This window comes from Oncorhynchus gorbuscha, linkage group LG04 (assembly GCF_021184085.1).
Source record: "Oncorhynchus gorbuscha isolate QuinsamMale2020 ecotype Even-year linkage group LG04, OgorEven_v1.0, whole genome shotgun sequence".
Lineage (NCBI taxonomy): Eukaryota > Metazoa > Chordata > Actinopteri > Salmoniformes > Salmonidae > Oncorhynchus > Oncorhynchus gorbuscha.
Window position 1 is genome coordinate 53,103,259 of NC_060176.1, and position 27,782 is coordinate 53,131,040.

Sequence of the window (27,782 nt, forward strand, 5' to 3'; positions counted from 1 at the left end):
GTAATTACAGTTTAGCAAATTAACACGGGGGTGATAATTAGCAGATGATGATGTGTAAGTAGAAATACCCCTGTTCAGGGGTAATACCAAATTCTTCATATCTGCTTTTAGACTACATCGGCACCCTGGGATCCGTCCACCTGGGCCTAAACTGAGCCTGGCTGGAATGTCACGTCAGCAGCATCAAATTTAACAGAAACATTGTTCCAAGGAGGCAAAATACGAGGTCATTGCCTTCAGTGATATTCTGGTTGGAAATTCGGTGCTTGAGAAAGATGCCGCGTTCAAAACAACTGGGAACTCGGAAAAATACGAGGTCAAATCACGAAGTCAGTTGTCTTCCGGTCGGAAAGTCGGACCTCTAGAAAGAAGCCCGAGTTCCCGAGTTGTAATTCTGAGTTGGACGACGATTCAAATCGATTTTTTCCAATTCGGAGCTCGTTTTTTTTCCGGAGTTCCCCGTTTATTTCAACGCAGCACAAGTTCATCCCCATCCACTCGTTTACGCGCATGCGCCAACATCAGACGAAACGAAGATGGCGTCAGCACCTGGTGGGTTTCGTTCTCGGTCTATTTTATTGTGTCATTTTGCATGAATCCTTTAGATATTATCGACCATGTAAATACATTTGCATATTTATCAATAGTTACATCAAATGTATGTGTTTTAATCTAATATGTACGTATAATGTTAACGTTTATATATGTTCAGTAGCCGGTAGCTAGCTAGTTAGCTAACGCGTTGCGTTTGCCAACGTTGGCCTAGTTTACGAAACTCTTCGATTTAAATCATTGGGTTGAGTTTAATCGGCCTTCCGGAGAATGGTGAATGAACGAGTTTACTTCGTTAGTTGGCCTTTGGCTAATGTAGAATTTAGGGCAGTTAGGCCCTATCTAGCCATGATGCCGGGCCGAGGGACACAAACTCTGACCACACACACGTGCATCTGCCGAATTTGAATTCTAGGACCGACATGACTCTTATGATGCTCTAAAGGTCAGCCATTTTGGTCAGGAACTTTTTGTGTGAAATCATGCATTTTAAGAATGTAATGTTATATGCACTGTATCTTTGTTAGCTAACGTTAGTTAGCCAGTTGTAGATGAATTAATCCATAATGTTTCAAATTTAATTGCCAACATTCTATTCAAACGATACCGTCGCTCCACACACTGTCTGAAATCAGTTGATGATAGGACCATAGAAATATAGAAAGTGAGTAAAACAGGATTGGAAACTCTAACCCAGGATATTTGACTGGTCAACTCATGGGTACGCTCGCAATGGCGGCTGGTAATTTTGATGCACTTTCCAAAATAATTTTGAATGTCGACTGGATTGCCTTGTTAACGTAAAATGTAAATGATGCTAACAGATGTCTCATGCAATTGAATTTATTTTTTGTATTGTCAGATGAGAGTTGACTTAAAAATCGCAGCACCGATTGAAGTCTACACTTCCTGCTTTTACTTCCTGGCACGCGCCATTGATAACTACTAATGTTAGCGCCCTTAGAATTTTTAAAAATGTAATCTTTTGCAACCAAAACTTTAAAAGAACTGATGTTTACACAAGATGGAGGGAAATTTGGTGCAAAACTAACAAAATTAATTAACAAACTCCTCTGTAGCTCAGTTGGTAGAGCATGGCGCTTGTAACGCCAGGGTAGTGGGTTCAATCCCCGGGACCACCCATACGTAGAATGTATGCACACATGACTGTAAGTCGCTTTGGATAAAAGCGTCTGCTAAATGGCATATATTATTATTTATTATAAAAATGTATGTTTAATCCAGTATAAATGTTAGAATGTATTATACAAGAGACCAAATTCAGAAATTCTACAGTCATGTCTTAAGTGTAAAAGTATTGACTCAATAATCCATACTTTCTGGGAATGCTATGAATTCGTGGGCAGGGCTAGAAAGTTGGCTGTCAGAAGTATTACAATGTAATCTGCCTGTCTGCTTATTTCAAGACATGGCATATGGGGTGTAGTGTGGTAGCCAATTGGCTGGATGATTCTCTTCTCATCACTCACCTTGAAAAAAACGTGTGTTAACAAAAAAACGTGTGTTAACAAAAACAAACTTGGAAGTCAATCAATCTGCCATCATTGACACAATGAAAAAATCTAGTTATTTATTATTGAAATAGCATAGGAGACCAAGGAAAACAAATTGGTACAATTTAAGGCCAAGTAGCAAACAATAATGCAGGCACTAAGGATGGTTGTGAGCATGTGGGTCTGGGCAGATGAGATGTAGTCATTGTTTGTATCTGGAGCACAGGAGGTTGGGGGCACCTTCATTTACTTGAGTAAAATGGTGTCAAACATGGTTTCCAGGTGTTTGATGCCATTTCTTCCGTTCAGGCCATTTATTATGAACCACTGTCCCCTTAGCAGCCTCCTGTGATCTTGAGTGTAAAGAAAATATTATTTATATAAACCGCTGATGCACTTATATGGCATTTTTGGCCGGTACCGATATCCAATATTTTCCTTGCAATTTTTTTTAGCGGCCCTTTAAGCAGCGTAGCCTAGTGGTTAGAGCGTTGGACTAGTAACCGGAAGGTTGCAAGTTCAAACGCCCGAGCTGACAAGGTACAAATCTGTCGTTCTGCCCCTGAACAGGCAGTTAACCCACTGTTCCCAGGCCGTCATTGAAAATAAGAATGTGTTCTTAACTGACTTGCCTGGTTAAATAAAGGTAGAAAAAAAAATCTAGCACAGTTAAATAGTTTACACACACACACACACATGGACGCAGCGGTCTAATGCACTGCATTTCGGTGCAAGAGGCCTGGTTCGAATCCAGGCTGTATCACATCCGGCCATGATTGGGAGTCCCATAGGGCGGCGCACAATTGGCCCAGTGTCGTCCGGGCTGGTCATTGTAAATAAGAATTTGTTCTTATCCTCTTCAGTCTACCCTCTACTTTTTCAAACATTCTGTTAAAAATCGCGCAACATTTCAGCGCCCTGCTACTCATGCCAGGAATATAGTATATGCATATGATTAGTATGTGTGGATAGAAAACACTCAGACGTTTATAAAACTGGTTAAATCACGGCTGTGACTTTAACAGAACGTGCATTTCATTGGAAAGTGCAGGAAAATCTGATCACTGAAAGTGGAAAAATATATCCATTCTTCCGCTTCAACCCATTGTTATGGGCGAAAGACATTAAATATGGCTGAGGTTGCAGTACCTACAGCTTCCACACGATGTCAACAGTCTTGTCATTTGCCTAGGATTTGTTTCTTGGTCAAACGAACAGGAGACAGCCCATTTCTTCCGGTCTCCGACCGGATATATTGGTTGAGAAATACACGGACAGTATTTCAAGACGGACCCCTATAGAAAACACTACGTCTCGTGATTAATTTGATCGCTTATTAACGTTTACTAATACCTAAAGTTGCATTACAAAAGTATTTCGAAGTGTTTTGTGAGAGTTTATTGTCGACTTTTTGAATTTAAAAAAATGACGTTACGTTATGAAACGCTATTTTTTTCCATTTATCACACAGTCTTCATAGATCGATATCTAGGCTATATATGGACCGATTTAAATAAAAAAAAGGCCCAATAGTGATTATGGGACATCTAGGAGTGCCAACAAAGAAGATGGTCAAAGGTAATGAATGTTTTATATTTTATTTGTGCGGTTTGTGTAGCGCCGACTATGCTAATTATTTTGTTTACGTCCCCTGCGGGTCTTTTGGGGTGTTACATGCTATCAGATAATAGCTTCTCATGCTTTCGCCGAAAAGCATTTTAAAAATCTTGACTTGTTGCCTGGATTCACAACGAGTGTAGCTTTAATTCAATACCCTTCATGTGTATTTTAATGAACGTTTGAGTTTTAACTAATACTATTAGCATAGTGCATTTGCATTTCCAGAGCTCTAGATGGGACGCCTGCGTGCCAGGTAGGAGCAAGTGGTTAACGGACTTGCCTAGTTAAAGGTTACACACACACACACACACACACACTGACCAAAAAGTTATTTTGTTGGCATTTACGTATTTCCCCATTACCAGTAAAACATAATCAAAACCTATTTAATTTACTTGCTGTGCTGTTTCGTTCAGTTTAATTCTCAACCAGGATTTCTATGGAGCGCCATTTCGATCTTTGCGTGTCAAAAAAGATACACGCCAAATAACACTGACATGTCGTCTAAGCTTGTTGACCAATCAGGGCCTGAATATGACTTCACGTCAAATAATAATTTCATGCGTTCATACATTTTTTACACAATTACACATTGATTATGCTATCACTCGTATTTCATATGTCACAACCATTCATCAATGCGTATGCTATGATGCTGGTAAAGTTGTGCTGGTCATAAAAAAAAGCTGGCTAGCTCATGGATGAAAACAATGTAGTTCTTTCCCTAAACACAGCAAAACATCTGTTTCAATAGCTATATAGTTAGCTAGGTAACCTATGTGAAAATAGCCACAATAGTGGACTTTGGGTTTAGCTTTCAAAATAAAAGTATGGCACAATTCTACTATTTGTATTCATTTGCATCACTGTCAATTACATACTTTAATTTTGAAGGCTGCAAATTCCACGATTGTGCCTAATCCTTATTGTGGCCAGCTTCACAACAAATAACCCGGTCTGATCGAGCGTCACTAGCCAGATGAAGCTAGCTGGCTGCTTATAACGTTAGCTTTGGGCAACAGGGTTAAGTAGCTGGCTAGCCATTTATTTTCATGAACTGAGGTTCAGTTGGCTACCTAGCTAATACTTATTCACAAGGATTCCTAAATAATTGCTAAGAATAATGAAAATGACTGCAGTTTCTACTGTTCATTGTTTTCAGGCTTGTTGTATTGTTGCTAGCTAGGTACCAAGCTAAAGCTAGCTACCCCAGAAGTTGTGGTCAAACAAATCATGCTTTATTACCTACGCGGTATTGTAAACCCATCGTTCGTGGCCGGTGTTTGCTTGTTTGCAGCCTTTTTGTACAGCTTTGACAGTGCTACTGTATATTTTGACACGCAAAGACCCAAAATGGGTCGTGAAGCTAATAGCAGTGATGCAATTACTGTGTATCCCTGGTAGGGCAACATCTGAAAAATAGCGCACTTGGTAGTATGCACTGGTGCTCGATCAGTCAGCAAAAGCCAATATCCACGACAGAGAACGGTTGATTGTCAAGGGCAATGAATTCCATTATCTTGGCTTTAATGGATTTTGCCTTTGAGTTGTTTCCCTGAAATTTTCTTACTCTTTCAAATGACTGCTCGACTTGTTGGCTGCTCGATCCACACATCAGACATTGTGGGCTAGGTTAGGAATGCTGTTGCACGTGTAGCACACAATTTTATTTGGCGTCATTACGTCCTGTACCTACATTATATAGGTATGCACGGTAGCTTTGACATTTTTAACATCAGCGTTAAACTAGATATCAGGCCAATACCGATGTTGGCTTTTTTTTAGCTCATATCGTGCATCCAAAATATAAACACATGCATTGCATTTGGAAAGTATTCATACCCTTTGAGCTTTTACACATTTTGTTACGTTACAGCGTTATTCTAAAATGGATATAAGAAAACGTTCCCTCGGCATACGCACAACCTCAAAGCAAACACATTTGCAACAAAAAAACGGTGTATATATGAATTTAAATACCTTATTTACATAACTATTCAGACCCTTTGCTCTGAGACTTGAAATTTTGCTCATGTGCATCCTGTTTCAATAGATCATCCTTGTGATGTTTCTACAACTTTATTGTAGTCCACCTGTGGTAAATTCAAATGATTGGACATTATTTGGAAAGGCACACACCTGTTTATATAAGGTCCCATAGTTGACAGTGCATGTCAGAGTAAAAATCAAGCCATGAGGTTGAACAAATTGTTCAGTGCTACGAGACAGGATTGTGTCGAGGCACAGATCTGGTTAAGGGTACCAAAAAATGTCTGTGGAGAAGGGCCTTGGTCCGGGAGGTGACAGAGAACCCAATGGTCACTCTGACAGAGCTCTAGAGTTCCTCTGTGGAGATGGAAGAGCCTTCCAGAAGGACAACCATCTCTGCAGCACTCCACCAAGCAGGCCTTTATGGTAGAGTGGCCAAATGGAAGCCACTCAGTAAAAGGCACATGACAGCCCGATGGGTGTTTGACAAAAGTGTTAAACAAATCAAAATATATTTTATATTTGAGGTTGTTCAAAGTAGCCACACTTTACCTTGATGACAGCTTTGCACACTCTTGGCATTCTCTCAACCAGCTCGAAGGGGAATGCTTTTCCATCAGTCTTGAAGGAGTTCCCACATATGCTGAGCACGTGTTGGCTTCTTTTCCTTCGCTCGCGGTCCAACTCATTCCAAACCATCTAAATTGGGTTGAGGTTGGGTGATTAAGGAGTGCTGCATCAGATGACCTGGCCTCCATCACTCTCCTTGGTCAAATAGCCCTTACACCAACTGGAGTTGTGTTTTGGGTCATTGTCCTGTTGAAAAACAAATGATAGTCCCACTAAGCGCAAACCAGATGGGATGGCGTATCGCAGCAAAATGCTCTGGTAGCCATGCTTGTTAAGTGTGCCTTATATTCTAAATAAATCACTGACGGTGACACCAGCAAAGCACACTACACCATTTCCTCCATGCTTCTCGGTGGGAACCACACATGCAGAGATAACCCATCACCTACACTGCGTCTCATAAAGACACTGGTTGGAACAAAAAAAACTCAAATTTGGACTAGAGGTCGACCGAGTGATTTTTACCGCCGAGACCGACTATTGGAGGCCCAATAAAAGCCGATACCGATTAATTGGCTGATTTTAAAATATTTTTTACAATTTGTAATAATGACAATTACAACAATACTGAATGAACACTTATTTTACCTTAATATAATACATCAATAAAATAAATTTAGACTCAAATAAATAATGAAACGTGTTCAATTTGGTTTAAATAATGCAAAAGCAAAGTGTTGGAGAAGAAAGTAAGTGCAATATGTGCCATGTTAAAAAGCTAACGTTTAAGTTCCTTGCTCAGAACATATGAAAGCTGGTGGTTCCTTTTAACATGAGTCTTCAATATTCCCAGATTAGAAGTTTTAGGTTGTAGTTATTATAGGACTATTTCTCTCTACCATTTGTATTTCATATACCTTTGACTATTGGATGTTCTTATAGGCACTTTAATATTGCCAGTGTAAAAGTATAGCTTCTGTCCCTCTCCTCGCCCCTACCTGGGCTCGACCCAGGAACACATCGACAACATCCTCCCTCAAAGCATTGTTACACATCGCTCCACAAAAGCCGTGGCCATTGCAAAGCAAGGGGAACAACTACTCCAAGTCTCAGAGTGACGTTTGAAACGCTATTAGCGCGCATCCCGCTAAATAGCTAGCCATTTCACATCGGTTATACCGGCCTAATCTCTGGAGTTGATAGGCTTGAAGTCATAAACAGCTCAATGCTTGAAGCATTTTGAAGAGCTGCTGGCAAACGCACGAAAGTGCTGTTTGAACGCTTACGAGCCCGCTGCTGCCTACTATCGCTCAGACTGCTCTATCAAATATCATATCATAGACTTAAATATAACATAATAACACACAGAAATTAATCATGGTCTTTGTTGGGAATAAATGGAATTTACACAGTTCGCAACGAGCCAGGCGGCCCAAACTGCTGCATATACCCTGACTGCTTGCACGGGAACGCAAGTGAAGTGACTATGCTTATGGTTCGGTTTGGTGCAACGACAGTGCTAAATCATCACCCGTTTGGCGAAGTAGGCTGTGATTCAATGAGAAATTAACAGGGCACCGCATCGATTATATGCAACGCAGGACACGCTAGATAAACTAGTAATATCAACCATGTGTAGTTACCTAGTGATTATGTTAAGATTGTTTTTTATAAGAAGTTTAATGCTAGCTAGCAACTTACCTTGGCTTCTCGCTGCCCTCGCGCAACATGTAGTCAGCCTGCCATGCAGGCTCCTCATGGAGTGCAATGTAAGGCAGGTGGTTAGAATGTTGGACTAGTAACCGGAAGGTTGCAAAAACGAATCCCCAAGCTGACAAGGTAAAAATATGTTGCTTTGCCCCTGAACAAGGCAGTTAACCCACCATTCCTCGGTCTTCATTGAAAATAAGAATGTGTTCTTAACTGACTTGCCTAGTTAAAAAATGGCCAAATCGGTGTCCAAAAATACCGATTTTCGATTGTTAAGAGAACTTGAAATCGGCTCTAATTAATCAGCCATTCCGCTTAATCGGTCAACCTCTAATTTGGACTCATCAGACCAAAGAACAGATATCCACCGGTCTGTTGTCCATAGCTTGTGTATCTTGGCCCGAGCAAGTGTCTCTTCTTATTATTGGTGTCCTTTAGTAGTGGTTTCTTTGCAGCAATTTGACCATGAAGGCCTGATTCATGCAGTCTCCTTTGAACAGTTGATGTTGAGATGTCTGTTGCTTGAACTCGGAATCATTTATTTGGGCTGCAATTTCTGAGGCTGGTAACTCCAATGAACTTATCCTCTGCAGCAGAGGTAACTCTGGGTCTTCCTTTCCTGTGGTGGTCCTCATGAGAGCCAGTTTCATAGTGCTTGATGCTTTTTGCGACGGCACTTGAAGAAACTTTCAAAGTGCTTGACGTTTTCCGGTTTGACTGGCCTTCATGTCTTGAATTAATGATGGACTGTTTCTCTTTGCTTATTTGAGCTGTTCTTGCCATAATATGGATGGTCTTTTACCAAATAGGGCTATCTTCTGTATACCACCCTACCATGTCACAGCACAACTGATTGACTCAAATGCCTTAAGGAAAGAAATTCCGCAAATTAACTTTGAAGAAGGCACACCTGTTAATTGAAATGCATTCCAGGTGACTACCCCATGAAGCTGATTGAAAGAATGGCAAGAGTGTGCAACGCTGTCATCAAGGCAACGGGGGGGCTATTTGACGAATCTAAAATATATTTAGATTTCCATATTTGTTCATTGTTTTGATGTCTTCACTATTATTCTGCAATGTTTAAAGTCATTTTTTATGTGAAAAAAACCCTTTGAATGTGTAGGTGTCCAAACTTTTGATTGATACTCTGTGTGAGTAAAAATTACTACTAGCGACGCTGGTCCCTTGAATTGCAAAGGGTTATGGAATATTGTAAACATGTTGTCTTAACCTTGTAATCTTCAACCTAAACCTTAGCTAGCAGGCAGTTGTCTTTTTTCTGGCTTTAGCATAAAATGCTATTTTATTTCACCAACCTTATGATCTGCTTCAGACCGCTTGCCTTTTACCTAGGCAGCGTTAGCTACAATGCTTGAGCTGGTCCAGTGGTTGATTCCGAGTGGTAGAACCTCTGCATTATTGTGACACCGTTGTCTTAATTTTTCCATCTTCAACATGGGTCTGGTCAGACAAATGCAGGTTAAGACGGCATTGTTCCACATCTGGAATCAGCGCCATTGCTAACCAGCATAGCTGGTCCCACTGTTGCAAAGAGTTATGGGATATTAGTATGCCGTTGTTTTAACCTTTCATCTGCTGCCGTTTTCTCCCCATTCTGGGACTGAGGTTTCATGATATAGCTCCTCTAATTTAATAGGATCTCTGTTTGCGCTAGTGTATGCCTTTCTGTACAGCCTTGCTAATCTAGCCATATTTTTGTTTCTTTGTTGGCCAATTTGTGTAGATAGTTTAAATAAAGGTAGCTAGCTATCCAACTACTGCAAGCAAAGGCGTGATGGCCCCCACAACATAACAACTGCAAACAACTATCACCAGTCAGTCCTTGCTAGAGTTGAATAGCAGGAATGCTTCGTCTCTTTTCAAGGACTGTTGAACTTGAAAGATTTTCCCATTGTGTGGCCTGGCCTGGTTGGCACTGCCGAGGGTCTACACAAGATTATTGCCCAGTGAACATGAATAGTTTCATGAGTCCAAAGTGGATTTTGATACTGTACTAGCCTGTAGGACTGTTGTTGAATGTCAGACTAGTAATTTATTTTGTCATTTTCTTTTACAGATTACAGTTCCTACAACCAGGCCAGTGCCCAGCAGGGGTAAGTCTTTCTACATGCAGGTTGTGTGCTACTAAGAAGTGTTCTAATGAATCCAGAGGAATGGGTGTTTGTGTTATTTGATACAATTAATTATGATCTACAGAAACGAGATGAATGATTGATCTTGTGTCCCTGCAGGTATGGCTCCTATGCTGCTCAGCCCTCACAGGGCTATGGACAATCTGCCCAGGTGAGTTTTATATTTAGACAAGGCCATTTATGAATTACACATACCTGCAGAGACCCACAATACTGCATTGATCTCATTCCATGTTTGCATACAGTTTGAACTGAAGCACAGGACAGCTTGCCATCTTTCCCAAGGTACTTGTCATTATCTATTGGTCTATAAAATAATATTTTGTATTTCAGCAGGGTTATAGCCAGCAAGGATATGGGTCCTATGCCCAGCCTGCTGCAGCTGAGACCGGATACTCTCAGGCAGCACCCTCTGCTGGCGGCTATGCGCAGCAGTATGGTTCCTCCTATGGGCAACCAGCACCAGGTCAGTTTCAAACTGATCAAATGATAGGCCAAAATAACTTTTGGCCTAAGGGAATAATAATTGTCCATCATGCCTCTAACCATTGACCACATGTTATGTCAATCCTGTATTTATATTACTGCAAATGTGCTTTGAGTACCTTAAAGGACCATTTTCAACCCAAGTCACCATTTTTGAACTGTGAACCTTTTCTCCTCTTGCTTTCATGTTACAGCTGGGAATAAAACAGGTTCGACACAGATTACTTTTCATCTCTATCCATTTCATGCCACTTAGGCTAAGTTTATACAAAGTGTTCAATGGCTGGCTGGATAGATCCATGTAATATATTTCGCATCATGTGTAGTAGACTATCGTATTGTGAGTAGACTAGTTGAATCCTGGAGAAGAGAGATTTCTTTGACACTATTTATTCCTCCTGCATCATGACTTCATCTACCGATATCTAACACTAATTCTAACACTTTTAATAACACAATGGTATTCTTATGTGCCATTTAATATTCTTCATCAGTGCTGCTCTGTCGGGTTGTAGAAGTCCAGAGTGGTTATAGTGTGATCTAAAATCCTAACTGGGTTGTACCTGGAATGATCTATCTACACCTTCTTCAATTAAACCATTTCCTGTTTGACCACAGCTGGGTACCCTGCTGCCCAGCCCAGTGCCCATGGCTACTCCCAGCCTGCCGCGGGCTACGGAGCCAGTGGATATGAGAGTGCTCCTGCTGCTGCTCCTACTGCCTCTCAGCCCTCCTATGGCTCCCAGCCAGGCTATGCAGCCCAGTCTGCCTACGCTGGCTACAGCCAGCAGGCTGCTTCCACTGCACCTCCAAGGTAGGCTAACTAGTCTCACATTAGGACAAGGGTGTAATGGTGGTAGTGATGCAGTAAATGTTACACTATTTTGTTGATGTTTCTTGATTTTAGCTTGTACGCAGTGGAAGACAAGTTGCAGCTGTCAACCCATAAGAAACATATAGTTGTGGAGCACTCTTTATGACCTATTCAGTCCCTGCCCGTCCCTAACCACTTCAGTTATAATGCCAGCAGCCAGCCAGCTGGCTACAGCCAGAGCAGCTACTCCCAACCAGGGGGATATGCCGCGCAGCAGAGTGGGTACCAGGCCCAGCAGGGAAGCTATGGGCAGCAGCAGAGTGGGTACCAGCAGCAGCAGCCCCCACCTCAGCAGCAACAGGCCCCTGCCGCGGCCTACCCTCCTCAGGCCTCAGGTTCCTACGGGCAGCCTGCAGGCAGCCAGTATGGACAACAAAGTGGGCCTCAAAGTGGTTACAACCAGTCAAGCCATTACAGTAAGACTAATGGTCTCTCCTGTTATTTTAACACACACACAAGCATTGCAATAGGCCTACCTGCTAGTTATTGTCTTAGTCATGTTGATGTTCATTCATTTTCACACAAGGGCATTTCCGCTAATCCTCATGTTATTCTGTAGATAACTATGGACAGGAGGGTAGAGGCAGCTCTGGCTACTCTGGCTCTGACCCTGCTAGGTTCCCAGGGGCAGGGGACAGCCGTGGGCCACCCAGGGATGGCTATGACAGGGGCGGCATGATGCACGGTGGCAGGGGACGTGGGGGCATGGGCCGTGGAGGCATGGGGTAAGTCACTCTCCTTATTGCTCAACACAACTTCCATCCATTCTTGCAGGTGCTGCGGCCAGGCTGAGCAGGGCTGAGTTTGAAGTTCCCCTTAAACATTAATTGGGTCAAGTTATAACCCTACAAAGGTAAAATAGTCATCTCTTTTATTTAGTGGGGAAAGTCACTGTTTACTTTGTGTAGGATCAAATATCTAATGCCTACAAAAAGTATCATGAAGGGACCCTCCATTTGTGGGTACAAACTCTTAGCCCTGCCATACTGTGGCCAAAGGTAAGAAGGAATATGATTTCATGAAACAAAGAGCTGGGACTGACATTTGTGAACAGAAAGCTGGAGTTGTAAACTATTCAATCAGACATCCCTTTTTGCTGTGCCACAGCTTTACAGGTGTATATAATCTATAGCATTGATTATTGTCCATCTATTTACAAGGCTTCAGGGTTACTGCTGCAGGTTTCAATGATTTGGTGGGCACACCGCACCTTTTTAAATGATTGCTGTGAGGTTAAATACATTTTAATATGGTATAAAAATGTACCTATTTAATCTAACTCTGATTTTCTTTTTAAAAAGCTGACCCAGAAGGTATTTGGGAGTGTGCACTATGGAAGTTTAGTTGCTAACTAATTTACCTCAAATTTTGGCTTGTGTTGTCATATCAATTACTTGCATCTTGAAACCACAAAATCCTTAGTTTTAAGCTAACAAACCTTTGCAATACAAGACAAGCTTTTTCTCATTGGTGTTTGGGGGTGTGCCCTTTTTCTGTCCAATTAGCTAATTTTGGACAATATTTCAGGGGCCCTTTTTGGCTCATGACCCCCAGGGGCAGATCTTCTAAAATAACTTTAGTTTGTTTTAATAAGCAAGACACATTGATTTCCTATACCAATGAGTTTAATTCCATACTAAGTTGAGGTTAATGCACATTTGGGATTTGGAGTTTTTCCCTGGAAAACCGATAAAGTACATTTCTACGGGATACATCCATGCAGAACTAAGGTTATCCCCCTTGTAGGTTATTGGTACTAAACTGGCAACCTGGAGCCTTACATGTATTGTTCAAGCTTTCTGGGCATTATGATGGCACCTATGTTTTCATTATAGAGTTTGAGGTGAGGTTGATCCCATTGAGTATCAGACATTTAAAGGTAATATCCCTGGAACAAGAAAAAAAATAAAGAATTGGCGCATGTTCACTAGGTCACACCAGACTCGTATGTTCAATTATGTTTTGCTCTAGGCTTGTATTATATTAATATTATTCAGTACATGGCTACGTGCTTTCCCTAAAGAGAGGATCAAAGTGAATAATTCCACCTTTGTCTACAGCAGTCTTTTATTAATTACATGACACTTGTCACATTTCTTAACCTCAATTGATTTTGATTTCGTCATATTTTCAAGTTGAAAGTGGCCTTTTTTTCTCTGTTAACATTGCTTAAAGCAGTCAAGAAATGTGGCATGGGCCTCCCGAGTGGTGCAGTGGTCTAAGGCCCTGTATCGTGGTGCTAGCTGTGCCACTAGAGATTCTGGGTTCGAGTCCAGGCTCTGTCGCAGCCGGCCGCGACTGGGAGACCCATGGGGCGGCGCACAATTGGCCCAGCGTCGTCCGGGTTAGGGGAGGGTTTGGCCGGCAGGGATGTCCTTGTCCCATCGCTCACTAGCGACTCATGTGACGGGCCAGGCACAGTGCATGCTGACACTGGTCGCCAGGTGTACGGTGTTTTCTCCGATACATTGGTGCGGCTGGCTTCTGGGTTAAGCGGCACTGTGTCAAGAAGCAGTGCGGCTTGGTTGGGTTGTGTTTCGGAGGACGCACGGCTCTCGGCTTTTGCCTCTCCCGAGTCCGTGCGGGAGTTGCAGCGATGAGACAAGACTAACTACCAATTGGATACCACAAAAAGGGTAAAGGGAAAAAAAATATCATTTGGCATTCATATGTACTCCTGTTTTACTTTTTCATACATTATAGCTTTTAGGGCAAAATGTTTTGGGTCCGGTTTCCCAGGGTAAGCCTAGTCCTGGACTAAAATAATGCACAGAATGCTTTTTAGTCCTTGGACTACGCTTCATCTGTGTCTGGGGAAACCAGCCCCTTATGTGTTTTAGTTTTTAAAATGTGGTTTGGATTACAAATGTTTTGTTTAATCAACTGAACACCTTTTTAACATGCTTTGTCACATTTACGCTACAGGTAACAGTGAGAGCCATGTAAACCCATCTATATTCTATAAAGTACCTGTACTCAATACAGAGCCGGCAGCTTAAACAACCGAAGGGGTTAAACAACAGAGATTTGGGTTCTGCCTTAAATCCAAGAGATGAGGATGGTGCTGTCTAAAGCATGCTGGGAAACTCTTTAAAATGATAATTACATTTGTATAGTAAAATCATTACTTTTACCTTGGTGAACATTGTAACATGGTCAAGTTTAAATTCTGTATTTATTAGAATTGTTTTAACTTAAATTAATGTATTTGTAAAATAATGTATATGGATGGTGTGTTTTTGGTTTTAATTTCAAAGGTGACTGTAATCACCTGTTTTTTGTTTAATATTTCAGATGCATTGCATTTGACAACGTCAACCATTTGTTTTAACTCGTATAGGCATTTGCTTCAACTGTAAATTGGGCATAATGCACTAGCTTTCCACATATTTAAATGTATCTGTAAGTTATCTCTTGTCAGTATAGTATCTCCAGGCTAGTCATTATTAAACTGCATATGGAATGCATCTAAAAAGGTTTCCTTTGTAACAAATTCCTGGGATTCTGTCCCATATTTCCCCAAAGGTAGAGATTTAACACCCCTCAGCTAGCTCCAAACTAGCCAGTATCTGCTATCAAATGCTGTCATTAAGAATCCTTCTAGTAAAGGAATGATGCCATATAGTTGCTGTTAATTTTTTCATTCCCATTAACTGGATTGCATAGACTGTGTAGGCATGTTGGGGGTTGTTAAATGAACTAGTCAGAACTGTTTCCTTCAACCTCCCCAAACGAGCCATGGGGCTCCATGCATGGAAGTGGCTGTTAAAAGGGAAATCGCCTTCATATCTCCATTTATTCCCCCATAGCGTCGCTGGAGACAGAGGTGGCTTCAATAAGCCCGGTGGTAAGTTAACGAGTATTACACTGGCTTGTCCACTCCAGACCTTTACCTACTAGAGCATGTACGCGCAGAGCATTTACCTAAGCCCTTACGTTGGTGTGTGCAGCGTTTTTTGGGGGGGTAGCCAAATATATAGGTGGCTATTAGAATGGATGGAAATAGAAGGGGGTCCAGTTTAAATGTCTGAGACATCTGTTTGGAAAGGGGTACTTTTTACTCTGGTTTATATCACTCACTGCCTAAGGTAACCTTGAAGAGCAAGGTACTCTTATTTCACAATGACATATTAATGACAAATGACTGCCGCCAAGAAATGTCAGTTTTGAAAAATGGTTTTGCATTTACAATTTCATGGAGCCAAACCCCTGGTATTTTGGGGGGTTAATATTATGTGGTTTCTTAGGACATTTTCTTATGGCACACATTTTTATACAAACGGGTCTGAGGTTTTTATTTACATCATGATCAATATATTTTCAAAAACGTCTGACACCTGTGTTCTGGAGGACTGTGTCTTGTGTTATCACTTCAAATACTCTTCAGCAGTTTAGCAGAGGACTTGGGTGACACAAACTGACTTTGGCTCTTTTTTTTCTCCCCCTCGCCTGATGGCAAACAGGACCCATGAACAACGGGGCAGTGCGTAACATGGGTAAGCAGATACTAAATGACCAACACTTGTATCATAGATCAGAAGCATTGACGGATCAATTGCTAACCTTTGAACGTTTATCTTACTGGTTTGTATCTGCCTGAAAGGCTTTGTTTCGTTGATATTGGTCCAACTTCTTGGCTTAATGGCTTATGCTATGAATCTGAGATGAATAAGGACAGTGTAGTGGAAGTGTAGCTGTAGTGTTTCCTGTCAGTTTTTTGAATGGTAGTTCTCTCTGTTCAGGGCGCCCTGAGGAGCAGGATGACTCTGAGAACAGCACCATCTACATCACAGGACTCACAGAGAACGCCACTCTGGAGGAGATGGCTATCTTCTTCAAAGACCCTGGACCCATCAGGGTGAGGACACTCAATCTAACTAAGGACCTCAACTTAGACACACATTAAGTTGTATTTGTCTCTTCCAAAACATGCCTATGTACACTGAAAAATATATATTTACATTTACATTTAAGTCATTTAGCAGACGCTCTTATCCAGAGCGACTTACAAATTGGTGCATTCACCTTATGACATCCAGTGGAACAGTCACTTTACAATAGTGCATCTAAATCATAAAGAGGGGGGGGGAGAGGGAATACTTATCCTATCCTAGGTATTCCTTAAAGAGGTGGGGTAACATGCAACAATTTAAAAGATTTTTACTGAGTTACAGTTCAAAAAAAGGAAATCTGTCAATTTAAAATGAATTAATTAGGCCCTAGTCTATGGATTTCACATGACTGGGAATACAGATATGCATCCAACGTACTGCAGACATTAGAAATGGCTTATGGTAGAGAAATTAACATGCCATTTTCTGGCAACAGCTGTTGGACATTCCTGCAGTCAGCATGCCAATTGCACGCTCCCTCTGTGGCATTGTGTTGTGACAAAACTGCACAGTTTAGTGGACTTTTATTGTCCACAGTGCAAGGTGTACCTGTGTAATGATCATGCTGTTTAATCAACTTATTGATATGCCACACCTGTCAGGTGGATGGATTATCTTGGAAAAGGGGAAATGATCACTAATGGGGATGTAAACAAATTTGTGCACAAAAGTTTCTGGATTCTTTTATTTCAGGTCCTGAAACATGGGACCAACACTTTACATACATTGAACAAAAATATAAAACACATGTACAGCCAGCATTTTTGTTGTCTTGTTCTCATTTTAATTAGATGACTGAACAGATAATGAATGCTCTAAAAAATGTTCTCAAAGAATGGCAACAGCAGATAAGTGTTAATGGTGGGGTAGGTTGACGTTTGAGTGATGAATTCCTCTTTTGTTCAGATGAACCGGAGGTTGGGCAAGCCTGCCATCAACATCTACACAGACAATGATTCCGGGAAACCCAAGGGAGACGCCACACTGTCCTACGAGGAGCCCTCCTTTGCCAAAGCTGCTGTGGAGTTATTTGATGGTATGTCATACTGGCCCTTTTTAACCTGCATCAGCCTACTCTGATTCTACCCTTGAACCATCCAAATGAATGCATATCAGGATGTGTTGATGTGCACTGAAATGTACTTTATAATACTAGTAATGACCATTACCTCTTGCCTTTTCTCTCTCCATTTCTCTTTATTCCTGTTACATTATGTTTATGACCTCAACAGGGAAAGAGTACCAGGGCAGGAGGCTGAAGGTGTCCATGGCTCGCCGTAAGCCCATGATGGGTGGAATGAGAGGGGGAATGTCCATGAGGGGTGACATGATGGGCCGTGGAGGACCTGGAGGTATATTTAAGTCAACTGTTTATTTGAGAATGACCCTTGTTCAAAACTGAAAATACACTGAACAGAAATGTAAATGCAACATGCAACAATTTCAAAGATTTTACTGAGGTACAGCTCATATAAGGAAATTGGTGAATTGAAATAAATAAATTAGGCCCTAATATATGAATTTCACATGACTGGGAATACAGATATGCAGTAGTTGGTCACAGGTGTCTTTATAAAAAAAGGTAGGGGCATGGATCAGAAAACCAGTCAGTATCTGGTGTGACCACCATTTTCCTCATGCAGCGTAACACATCTCCGTCGCATAGAGTTAATCAGGCTGTTGATTGTGGAGTGTTGTCCCACTCCTCTTCAATGGTTGTGTGAAGTTGCTGGATATTGGTGGGAACTGGAACGCGCTGTCGTACGTGTCGATCCAGAGCGTCCCAAACATGCTCAATGGGTGACATGTCTGGTGAGTATACAGGCCATGGAAGAACTGGTACATTTTCAGCTTCCAGAAATTGTGTACAGATCCTTGCGACATGGGGCCGTACATTATCCTGCTGAAACATGAGGTGATGGCAGCGATTGAATGGCACAACAATGGGCCTCAGGATCTCGTCACGGTATGTCTGTGCATTCAAATTGCCATCGATATAATGCATTTTTGTTCATTGTCCGTAGATTATGCCTGCCCATACCGTAACCCCGCCGCCACCATGGGGCACTCTGTTCACAATGTTGACATCAGAAAACCACTAGCCCACACAACGCCATACACCGCTGTCTGCCATCTGTAGAATTGAAACTGATTCATCTGTGAAGAGCACACTTCTCCAGCGTGCTGGTGAGCGCACTAAAGTCGGTTAAGATGCCGAACTGCAGTCAGGTCAAGACCCTGGTGAGGACGATGAGCATGCAGATGAGCATCCCTGAGACTGTTTCTCAGCTGTTTTTCGGCTGTGCAAACCCAAAGGATCATCAGCTGTCCGGGTGGCTGGTCTCCGATGATCCCGTCAGATGAAGAAGCCAGATGTGGAAGTCCTAGGGCTGGCATGGTTACACGTGGTCTGCGGTTGTGATGCCGGTTGGACGTACTGCCAAATTCTCCAATGACAGAGAAATGAACATTCAATTATCTGGTAACGGCTCTGGTGGGTATTCCTGCAGTCAGCATGCCAATTGCGCACCCCCTCAACTTGAGACATCTGTAGCATTTTGTTGTGTGACACAAATGCGCATTTTAGTGGACTTTTATTTTCCCCCGTGCAAGGTGCACCTGTGTAATGATCATGTTTAATCAGTTTATTGGTAGGACACACCTTTCAGTTCGATGGATTATCTTGGCAACGAAGAAATGCTCACTAACATGGATGCAAACAAATTTTTGGGAAACTTTTTGTGCGTATGGAACATTTCTAGGATATTTGATTTCAACTCATGAAACATGGGACCAACACTTTACATGTTGCGTCTTTATATTTTTGTTCAGTATATATAGCTGCCGCACATTTGCCATGGCAATATAATGAACTATTGAAACAACCCCTGGTGTGTGTTATCAGGCATGATGGGCCGTGGAGGAGAGCGTGGAGGTTTTGTCCCACGAGGAGGACCACATGGTATGGGCAGAGGTGGGCCAGGTGGCCCAGGTGGCAACATGCAGCAGAGAGCTGGAGACTGGGAGTGCCCCAACCAGTAAGGACCTCTCAAGAAAGAGTTTTCCCTTTCCCATTTTTTTTTTTTTAATGAACTTTACAGTACAGGTAGTGGTTTTTGTATATATCACTGAATGGTTGTCCTTCTCAGGGGCTGTGGCAACCAGAACTTTTCCTGGAGGATGGAGTGTAACCAGTGCAAAGCTCCCAAGCCAGAGGGCTTTGGGCCCCCTTCAGGTACAGCGGTCACTGGCACAGCAGCACTATTGTTAGGGCCTGGTTCAACTGTAGACAGGAACCATTATAACAATTTGTGTTATTTGAGCAACAGGGGCTGAATTACCTTCCCTGTTTCACATATCTTAATGTTTGCAATGTAACACAGTCAAATCAAACAGGTTTAACACCTACACTTCAGGGTCAATGCTTAGCAGTTGTTCTAAATTGAACAAAAATAAACGCAAGTGTTCCCATGTTTCAAGAGCTAAAATAAGCCCCAAAAATGTTCCATACGCACAAAATGTTTATTTCTCTCAAATGTGTTTATACCTGTTAGTTTGCATTTCTCCTTTGCCAAGATAATCCATCCATCTGACAGGTGTGGCATTTCAAGAAGCTGATTAAACGGCATGATCAGGACACAGGTGCATCTTGTGCTGTGGACAATAAAAGGCCCCTTTAAAATGTGTAGTTTTGTCACACAACATAATGCCACAGATTTCTCGAGTTTTGAGGAAGCTTGCAATTGGCATGTTGACTGCAGGAATGTCCACCAGAGCTGTTGCTTGAGAATTTAATGTTAATTTCTCTACCATACGCTGCCTCCAACGTCGTTTTAGATACTTTGACAGTACGTCTAACCGGCCACAAAACCGCAGACCACGTGTAACCACAGCCCAGGACCTCAACTTTCGGCTTCTCCACCTGTGGGATCAACTAAGGGGGGTTGCTGAGGAGCATTTGTCTGTAATAAATCCCTTTTGTGGGGAAAACTCATTCTGATTGGCTGGTATCCCCAGTGGGTGGGCACCAATGGCTGCACCCCTGCCCAGTCATGTGAAGTCCATAGATTAGGGCTCATTTAATTTATTTCAATTTATTGATGAAATGTAACTCATGTAACTGTAATTGAAAGCTTTGGTGTTGGAGGGACTTGCTCTGTGTGCACTGGGAATACGACGTTTAATCTTGTGTTTCCCTTCCTGTTAACGTGTGCATGTCTACGATAGTCTGGTGGCAAGCTTAACTGGGTCTTGTGTGATTTTGTTCAGGTGGTGAGCGAGGCAGGGGTGGCATGGGGATGCGTGGGGGCAGAGGGATGGACCGTGGCGGGCCAGGAGGACCTGGAGGCTTCCGTGGAGGATGGGGAGGTGACCGTGGCGGTGGATTCAGGGGACGTGGTGGAATGGACCGAGGGGGATTCCGAGGGTCTAGCAGGGGAGGACCGCCTATGGACCGAGGAAGAGGAATGGGGAGAGGAGGAATGGGGGGGCCCCCAGGCAAGATGGATATGAGGTAAAGGAACATGTTGGACTGCTTTCATCATACTCATGTATTACTATGTTTGTTGGACACTAAATTACTGCTTTTCCTCTCTCATAGGGACCATCGCCAGGAACGCAGAGACCGACCCTACTGAAAGGCAGCAATTTGAATTTTCCATTTAGTGCAGGATTTGATTTTTAAAATGAAATTAATTTATGATTCCGTTTTTATTAATGGTTATAGAACTGCTTTTGAAATACTCTGGGGCAGTTTCATTCAACTCGTAGTTAAACGTTTAGTTTTTTTATAGTTTTATTTACCCTTGGTTCAGTTATTTTGACTTGTGCAAGTTTATTTTTTGCATTTCTTAGATGTACAGACTGATTTTGACAGTTTATTGTAAAACATGACACTTCTTTTTTAATTGTAATTGCTTCTCCTTCCCATAGCTGTGTAATGATAAACAATTTTGAAAATAAAATGTCCACCCTGATTTGATGCTAAAAGAAGTTCAGATCCATTGCTGTTATGAGGCATCATGAATGGTTGACTTTTTACATTTGTCTTCATCTTGGTTCTCAAATGGTGGGAAAAGAAGGAATTGTACAGCTCTACAGCAATGTTCTCTTTCAGAATTGTCAACAAGGAGGCACTGTAATATGCAGCTTTGAAAGAATGCTGGCATGATCTGTTTGACCAACAACTGTTGAAGATACATCAGCTGTCATAGAGGATTTGTCTTCATGTTGTATTGCAATCATAGTCAATTAACACACTTTCAATACTGCTTTGGGGAACGAGTTTGACAACTAAACTGCACATTTACCAGTAAGAATGAAGATCCAACTGCTTTCAGGCTTTGCTTTACAGAATTGCCTTGATGTCTTTGCATTTTCTTTTCGACTTTGAGAAACCTCCCAATCCAATCAAGAAACAATGGATTTTATTAACCACAGATGTCCGCCACCCCTGTCTGTGAATGATACCACATTTTCATCTGTTCAGCATATGTCCACAGTGATCTGAGCCCTTTGATAATCACCCTTCTCTTCCCAATGAAAATGAATTGATTGGCTTTGTTTAAATATACCAGTTGGGTCAGTTATTTATAATCCAGTTTTATATTTGTCTGCCTGTAATCACTGACCACACAGTCAGGGTGCATTTATTGTGCTGTGATAGTGTTGTCATCCAGAGAAAAGTAAATGCCCCAGCCTAAACTTTAACTTCCTTTTAAAGCCCAAAGTTCTGTGTGTGGGTGAAGTCCGGTCACAGCTCACGCTTCCGAGTTTCTTGAGGACTGGTATCCAGTTGCTCATGCTGGGGAACAGATCACTGTGCGAGTTGTCTGACACAGAAAAAAAATATTTATCCCGGTCCAAAGAAATCTCAACCAACACGTCTCTATCTCAAAGAAACAAGTATTTTTCCCATCAAAACAAGGCCCTCCTTTTTCCATATTGAAATTGCACGCAGAGCATGTGCTGAGCCAAGCATGGGGCAGCTGTTTCAGACAATGCTTGTCTGGCCCGGCCTGTAGAAACGAGTCAGCAGAGAATCAAAAATCTAGTTTGTTTGTATTCCAGACTAGAGGTAACTACTATGCTTGTCTATTTCATATTGACAAAGAGCGACCTATAATCTTATTTTGAAGTGTCACTTCTTGTTGGGAAGCAAATTAGTCCTGCCCTGACACTTGGGTCTGACCCATAAAAAGGATAATCTCACTAGTTTCCCCTGCATTCTTAACGGGATGTGCACATATGCTCGTTTGAGGGAAGGATTAAATCACTAGTAGACAGGGTTGGGTAGGGTACTTTCTAAATGTTACCTGTCATTGTAATCAGTAACGTAATCTGATTACATTTACTTTTAGATGACTTTCCCCTTGAGGGGCATTAGACAATGTTACCAATTGAACTTCATCTGTTGCAGGATAAATCATTATTAAAGTTTACATAGCTGGCCATATATGGATGTTAAATTTTACTTAATGGTTTGGTTATGTAGACTTCTTCTAACCCATGGATTTCTACTACATATAAAATTAAAGTATATCTTTACATTAAAAACCAATTATCAGAATTCCAATAAATGTAATACCCCTTGAACTTCAAGAATAGGACTTGGAAATATGGAAGTATAGATTAGCCAAATTTCACCTGAGCATGACCCCAAAACAAAGGATTTATTAGCCAGCCCTACTCTGTTTGATTTTGTTCTCATGGAGGATTGATTGGGCTCATTGATTCAAGTTGAAAAATAAATGCTGTGCTCATGGAATGGCATGCCTTGCCAAGAGTGCAAAACTGTCATCAAGGCAAAGGGTTGTTACTTGTTACCTTGAAGAATATAAAACATATGTGGTTGAACACTTTTTGGTTACTACATGCTTCCTTATGTGTTATTTCATAGTTTTGATGTCTTCACTCTTAATCTACAACGTAGAAAATAGTAAAAAATAAAGAAAAACCCTTGAATGAGTAGGTGTCCAAACTTTTGACTGGTACTGTATATATAATTTATAAATCCCCCCCAAAAATGTAGCAACTACAGATTGCCCTTTTAAGTCTATCAGAGCGTGCACGTTTGAGCATGTGTCCATTAGGCCTATGGATATATTTTTTAATCAGCATGAATTAGATTGAGCAATAAAAGCCACACTCATTCCATAGGCTTGGATCTGAACTACGCAGCTGTTGCAAGAGCGCATTTTTTTACTGGCTGTCCACTGGTTTCAAAAACAATGACTGATAGGCAGCTTGAAATTCTTGAATTCAACTATTATTAGGTTCAAATACACATTTAGAATTTAACAGCCACCCACAACAACCACAATCCGTAAAGTACAAATAGCTAAATGAGAGAGAAGCAGTGTGATTCACATCAATGCGCTATGTAGATATCAATAAGTGATATCCGTATCGCCGTAGACTACACCACTACTGTCATCCTTACCTCCAAGCCTTAAATCAAATGGCATAATATTTGGATGCCGACAGCAGTTGCACCATTGGAAGACATTACTTGGACTGTAGCCAACAAAAGCCTATTCCTGATCTTTTCCCGCGATCCATCAAACACATTTGGTGTGTCATCATAGTGGACTTCTCTGATTTGTGGTCAGACTCGCTCAGGTGGAACAAATTTAAACTTTCGCCTTTTAAAAATTTGAATGTCATTGAGAAAACAGAAGTGTCAAAGATTTTTCTCCCCTAACATCTGAATGTAAAAGTAATCCTCGAAGTAATCTAGTTTTTCAAAAGTATCGGTAATCTGATTACAATATTTTTGCTGTTAATGTAACGGATTACAGTTACCGTTTTTGTAATCCTTTACATGTAATCCGTTACTCCCCAACCTTGCTGGTAGAGTAGAGTTCCCCCACAGATGATCCATTATATTGACCCGTGCCCGGTTTTCCTTTAGGGATGGAATTTAGGCATACGATGTTTTAACGATGCAACTTTCTTAACAGCGGCCGAAGATGTTAACACGCGTATCCCAAAACACTACGCAGAGAGGTTCGCTAAGTGAGTCGTTGAGAAGTGTCGATACTGATAGGATCGAAAGAAGCAGCACTGCTCTCGGATCAGCCTTCTCTCTTTCCAATTGTGCCTTTCAAAAATTATAATAACATTAGAAGATCAGCTCCTAGAGAGTTACACTACATATACAAAAGTATGTGGACACCTTCAAATGAGTGGATTCGGCTATTTCAGCCACACCCGTTGCTGACAAGTGTATAAAATCGAGCACACAGCCATGAGATCTCCATAGAAAAACATTGGCAATAGAATGGCCTTACTGAAGAGCTCAGTGACTTTCAATTTGGCACAGTCATTGGATGCCACCTTTCCAACAAGTCAGTTAGTCAAATTTCTGCCCTGCTAGAGTTGCCACAGTCAATTGTAAGTGTTGTTATTGGGAAGTGGAAACGTCTAGGAGCGACAACAGCTCAGCCACGAAGTGGTAGGCCACACAAACTCGCAGAACGGGACCGCCGAGTGCTGAAGCACGTAGCGTGTAAAAATCATCTGTCCTCTGTTGCAACACTCACTACCGAGTTCCAAACAGCCTCTGGAAGCAACGTCGGCACAATAACTGTTCATCGGGAACTTCATGAAATGGCCGAGCAGCCGTAGACAAGCCTAAGATCACCATGCACAATGCCAAGCATCGGCTGGAGTAATGTAAAGCTCACCGCCATTGGACTCTGGAGCAGTGGAAACGCGTTCTCTGGAGTGATGAATCACACTTCACCATATCTGGCAGTCTGACGGACTAATCTTGCTTTGGCAGATGCCAGGAGAACGCTACCTGCCCCAATGCATAGTGCCAACTGTAAAGTTTGGTGGTGGTGGAGGAGGAATAATGGTCCGGAGCTGTTTTTCATGGTTCGGGCTAGGCCCCTTAGTTCCAGAGAAGGGACATCTTAACGCTACAGCATACAATGACATTATAGATTACTCTGTGCTTGCAACTTTGTGGCAACAGTTTGGGGTCGGTGTGGAAGAACTTGACTGGCCTGCACAGAGCCCTGATCTCAACCCCATCGGGATGAATTGGAATGCCGACTATGGCCCGGCTTAATTGCCCAACATCCGTTCCCAACCTCACGAATGCCTTTGTGGCTGAATGGAAGTAAATCCCGTCAGCAATATTCCAACATCTAGTGGAAATCCTTCACAGAAGAGTGGAGACTGTGTTATAGCAGTAAATGAATGCCCAGGATTTTGGAATGAGATGTACTTTTGATCATGTATTGTTTCACCTATGGCTACAAATATTGAGGCGGCTAATGCTTAGCCAATAATAATGCACTAAATCAAGAATAGGCATATCATTGCGCACATGTTAAATATCATAAAATATGCTATATCGAGGCAAACATTTCTGACGACAGGAGACAAATAGCGAAGTAAAACAATTTTATTACCATTAAATTGAGTTCAATATCGTTCAAATATTTACGTCTATGTAGCCTATACTGTATTCATCTTATTATTTTAGTGACTGGAACGAGCTGCAAAAAAATACTCAAACTGGACCGTTTTATCTCCATCTCTTCATTATGGACACTTACAGACAGTTGTAGCTGCTTCAAGTGATTTATTGTTGTCTCTTCCTTCTTGCGTTGTGTGCTGTTGTCTGTGCCCAATAATGTTTGTACCAGGTTTTGTGCTGCTTCCATGTTGTGTTGCTGTGTTGTTGTTTTAGGTCTCCCTTTATGTAGTGGTGTCTCTCTTGTCGTGATGTGCGTTTAGTCCTATATTTTATTTTTTAATCCCAGCCCCGTATGAGGCATTTTGACTTCTGGTAGGCCGTCATTGTAAATAAGAATTTGTTCTTAACTGACTTGCCTAGTTAAATAAAAATATATCCTTCGTTTGTTAGGTTAATTTAAAAAAAATATCCTTCGCTTGTCAGCAAAGAAATGGTCACAGAAAGACACACCGTAATTTTGTGTTTAGTGGAGATATTCTGTGTATAAAGTGACGCGGAAGGGCGAAGAATCATTAAGGACGTAGGCTACTTAGCTGTTCTACGAGTGGTCTGGTGCAGTCGTTAAATAACGACCGTTTTGAATAGCAAGTTTAGTAACGATGGTTTTGGGAAATTGCTCGGATATTTAACGACGCTCCTATGAAGGTTTCTAACGACGAACGTAACCTTAAAATGCCTTTGGGAAACCGGGTCTACTCTGGTGGCCACTCTTAACAATTAAAATACATTTATTCAAAAATGGAAGGCAGTCGGTAGGAGGCAAGAACAGGTTGGGAGTCACCGCAGCCACAAAGTCAAAATTGGCTATATCGTAAACATTCATGAAAACAAACATTTGCTTTCTGTTTTTAATTTAGGGTTAGGCATAAGATTAGTAGTAAGGTTAGATTTAAAATCAAATTTTAAGAAGATGAATTGTAGAAATGAGCGGGGTTTATGACTTTGTGGCTGCGGTAACTAGTGACAACTGGCACAACCGATATAGGCCTAAAGTGTTTTTTTCAAAGTTGACGGGATGTCACGTGTCCTATTTAAGTCAATAAACTCGTAACAACCTAATCAATCCGAAACATATATTCGATCAAATAAGCAATCTGTTTTGTGAACCAAATTCGACACTTTCATTGACCTCCATACAAAAACTCCTCGTTCGGTGACCAAAAAAACGCCACCTCCTGGAGAAGACAGATTTTGTCCCCAGTTATCGTTCTCGTTTAGCCTCTTCCTCTCTGGTTCCCCAACACTTCGTTCTCCTCACCGATTTTACATTCGGTTTTCAATTATACACAGTACACATAGGAAAAAAATCATACATATAATTGTTTTCGACTAACGGCTCCCGCAATCCATATATATCACAGCCCAACGTGCAACATTCGTAGCCTACATTGTTGCAAATAGAAGTAATGTAACTGTTGCTATCTCTCAATGCTGCATCGTTACATTGTACTATTCATTTGATTCATTTGGAGTGATTTCAATAAGCTATTAGTAATTAGACATATTTTCCTATGTTAAAATGGTTATGCTTGAATTTGACGCACTTCGAACATGTGGGCTGCCTGTTGACATGCTAATAACGTTTCCCTGACGTTTTTGTCTGATTTTTCAATCCCGAGGAAATGGACTCGCCTCCCATTTTTTATTGCCCAGTGTCCTGGGAGGAAAGTAACTTGGCGTTGACGACGACAATGAAAAAATAGCCTACAAGCGATGGTTGATTTAAAACGACTTGTGTCTTACACTTTTGAACTCATTCAAATTGTAGTCTATTACAGCTTTTGTTCGTGGGGCTGGTTTCGATTTGTTTTACTGAATGAGCCTGATCGAAAAACGGTCCGTTCTTGACAAAACATTCCACTTTCAAAGGTAGGTAAGAATTAAATGTGCTAATTATTGCTTTGTGAAAAGTTGTTAGTTATATAGAAC

At 41.5% G+C, this 27,782-nt stretch overlaps 2 protein-coding genes across 9 annotated transcripts in view; both read left to right on the forward strand.

The window, feature by feature from the left end:
- The first annotated feature begins 484 nt into the window (after positions 1-484).
- On the forward strand, positions 485-21,339 carry LOC124034271 (RNA-binding protein EWS-like). Of its 8 annotated transcripts, none has more exons than XM_046347210.1 (17): positions 485-552; positions 10,036-10,072; positions 10,211-10,262; positions 10,445-10,577; positions 10,792-10,806; positions 11,216-11,411; positions 11,625-11,887; positions 12,031-12,196; positions 15,281-15,318; positions 15,935-15,967; positions 16,214-16,329; positions 17,270-17,399; positions 17,596-17,715; positions 19,269-19,401; positions 19,513-19,598; positions 20,633-20,876; positions 20,964-21,339. In XM_046347210.1, the coding sequence occupies exons 1-17, from the start codon at positions 537-539 to the stop codon at positions 20,998-21,000; spliced, it is 1,815 nt and encodes a 604-aa protein (XP_046203166.1). In that variant the 5' UTR covers positions 485-536; the 3' UTR covers positions 21,001-21,339. The 8 variants fall into 8 exon arrangements, with proteins under 8 accessions (XP_046203166.1, XP_046203167.1, XP_046203171.1 ...); XM_046347211.1 differs by having other exon boundaries at positions 11,628-11,887; XM_046347212.1 differs by having other exon boundaries at positions 504-552; positions 10,448-10,577.
- A 4,932-nt stretch (positions 21,340-26,271) lies between these two features.
- The window catches only part of LOC124034272 (GAS2-like protein 2B), a 38,640-nt gene continuing 37,129 nt past the window's right edge, over positions 26,272-27,782 (forward strand). Inside the window, exon 1 of the mRNA XM_046347219.1 lies at positions 26,272-27,722. The gene's annotated coding sequence lies outside the window, so the exon portion shown is untranslated. The remainder of the gene's footprint in view (positions 27,723-27,782) is intronic.

What these genes read in the sequence shown, in the direction of transcription:
- LOC124034271 (XM_046347210.1), top strand. An exon ending in CGGGGCAGTGCGTAACATGG is followed by an intron (nt 15,968 to 16,213) that starts GTAAGCAGATAC and finishes CTCTCTGTTCAG; the next exon opens with GGCGCCCTGAGGAGCAGGAT. An exon ending in CCAGGCAAGATGGATATGAG is followed by an intron (nt 20,877 to 20,963) that starts GTAAAGGAACAT and finishes CCTCTCTCATAG; the next exon opens with GGACCATCGCCAGGAACGCA.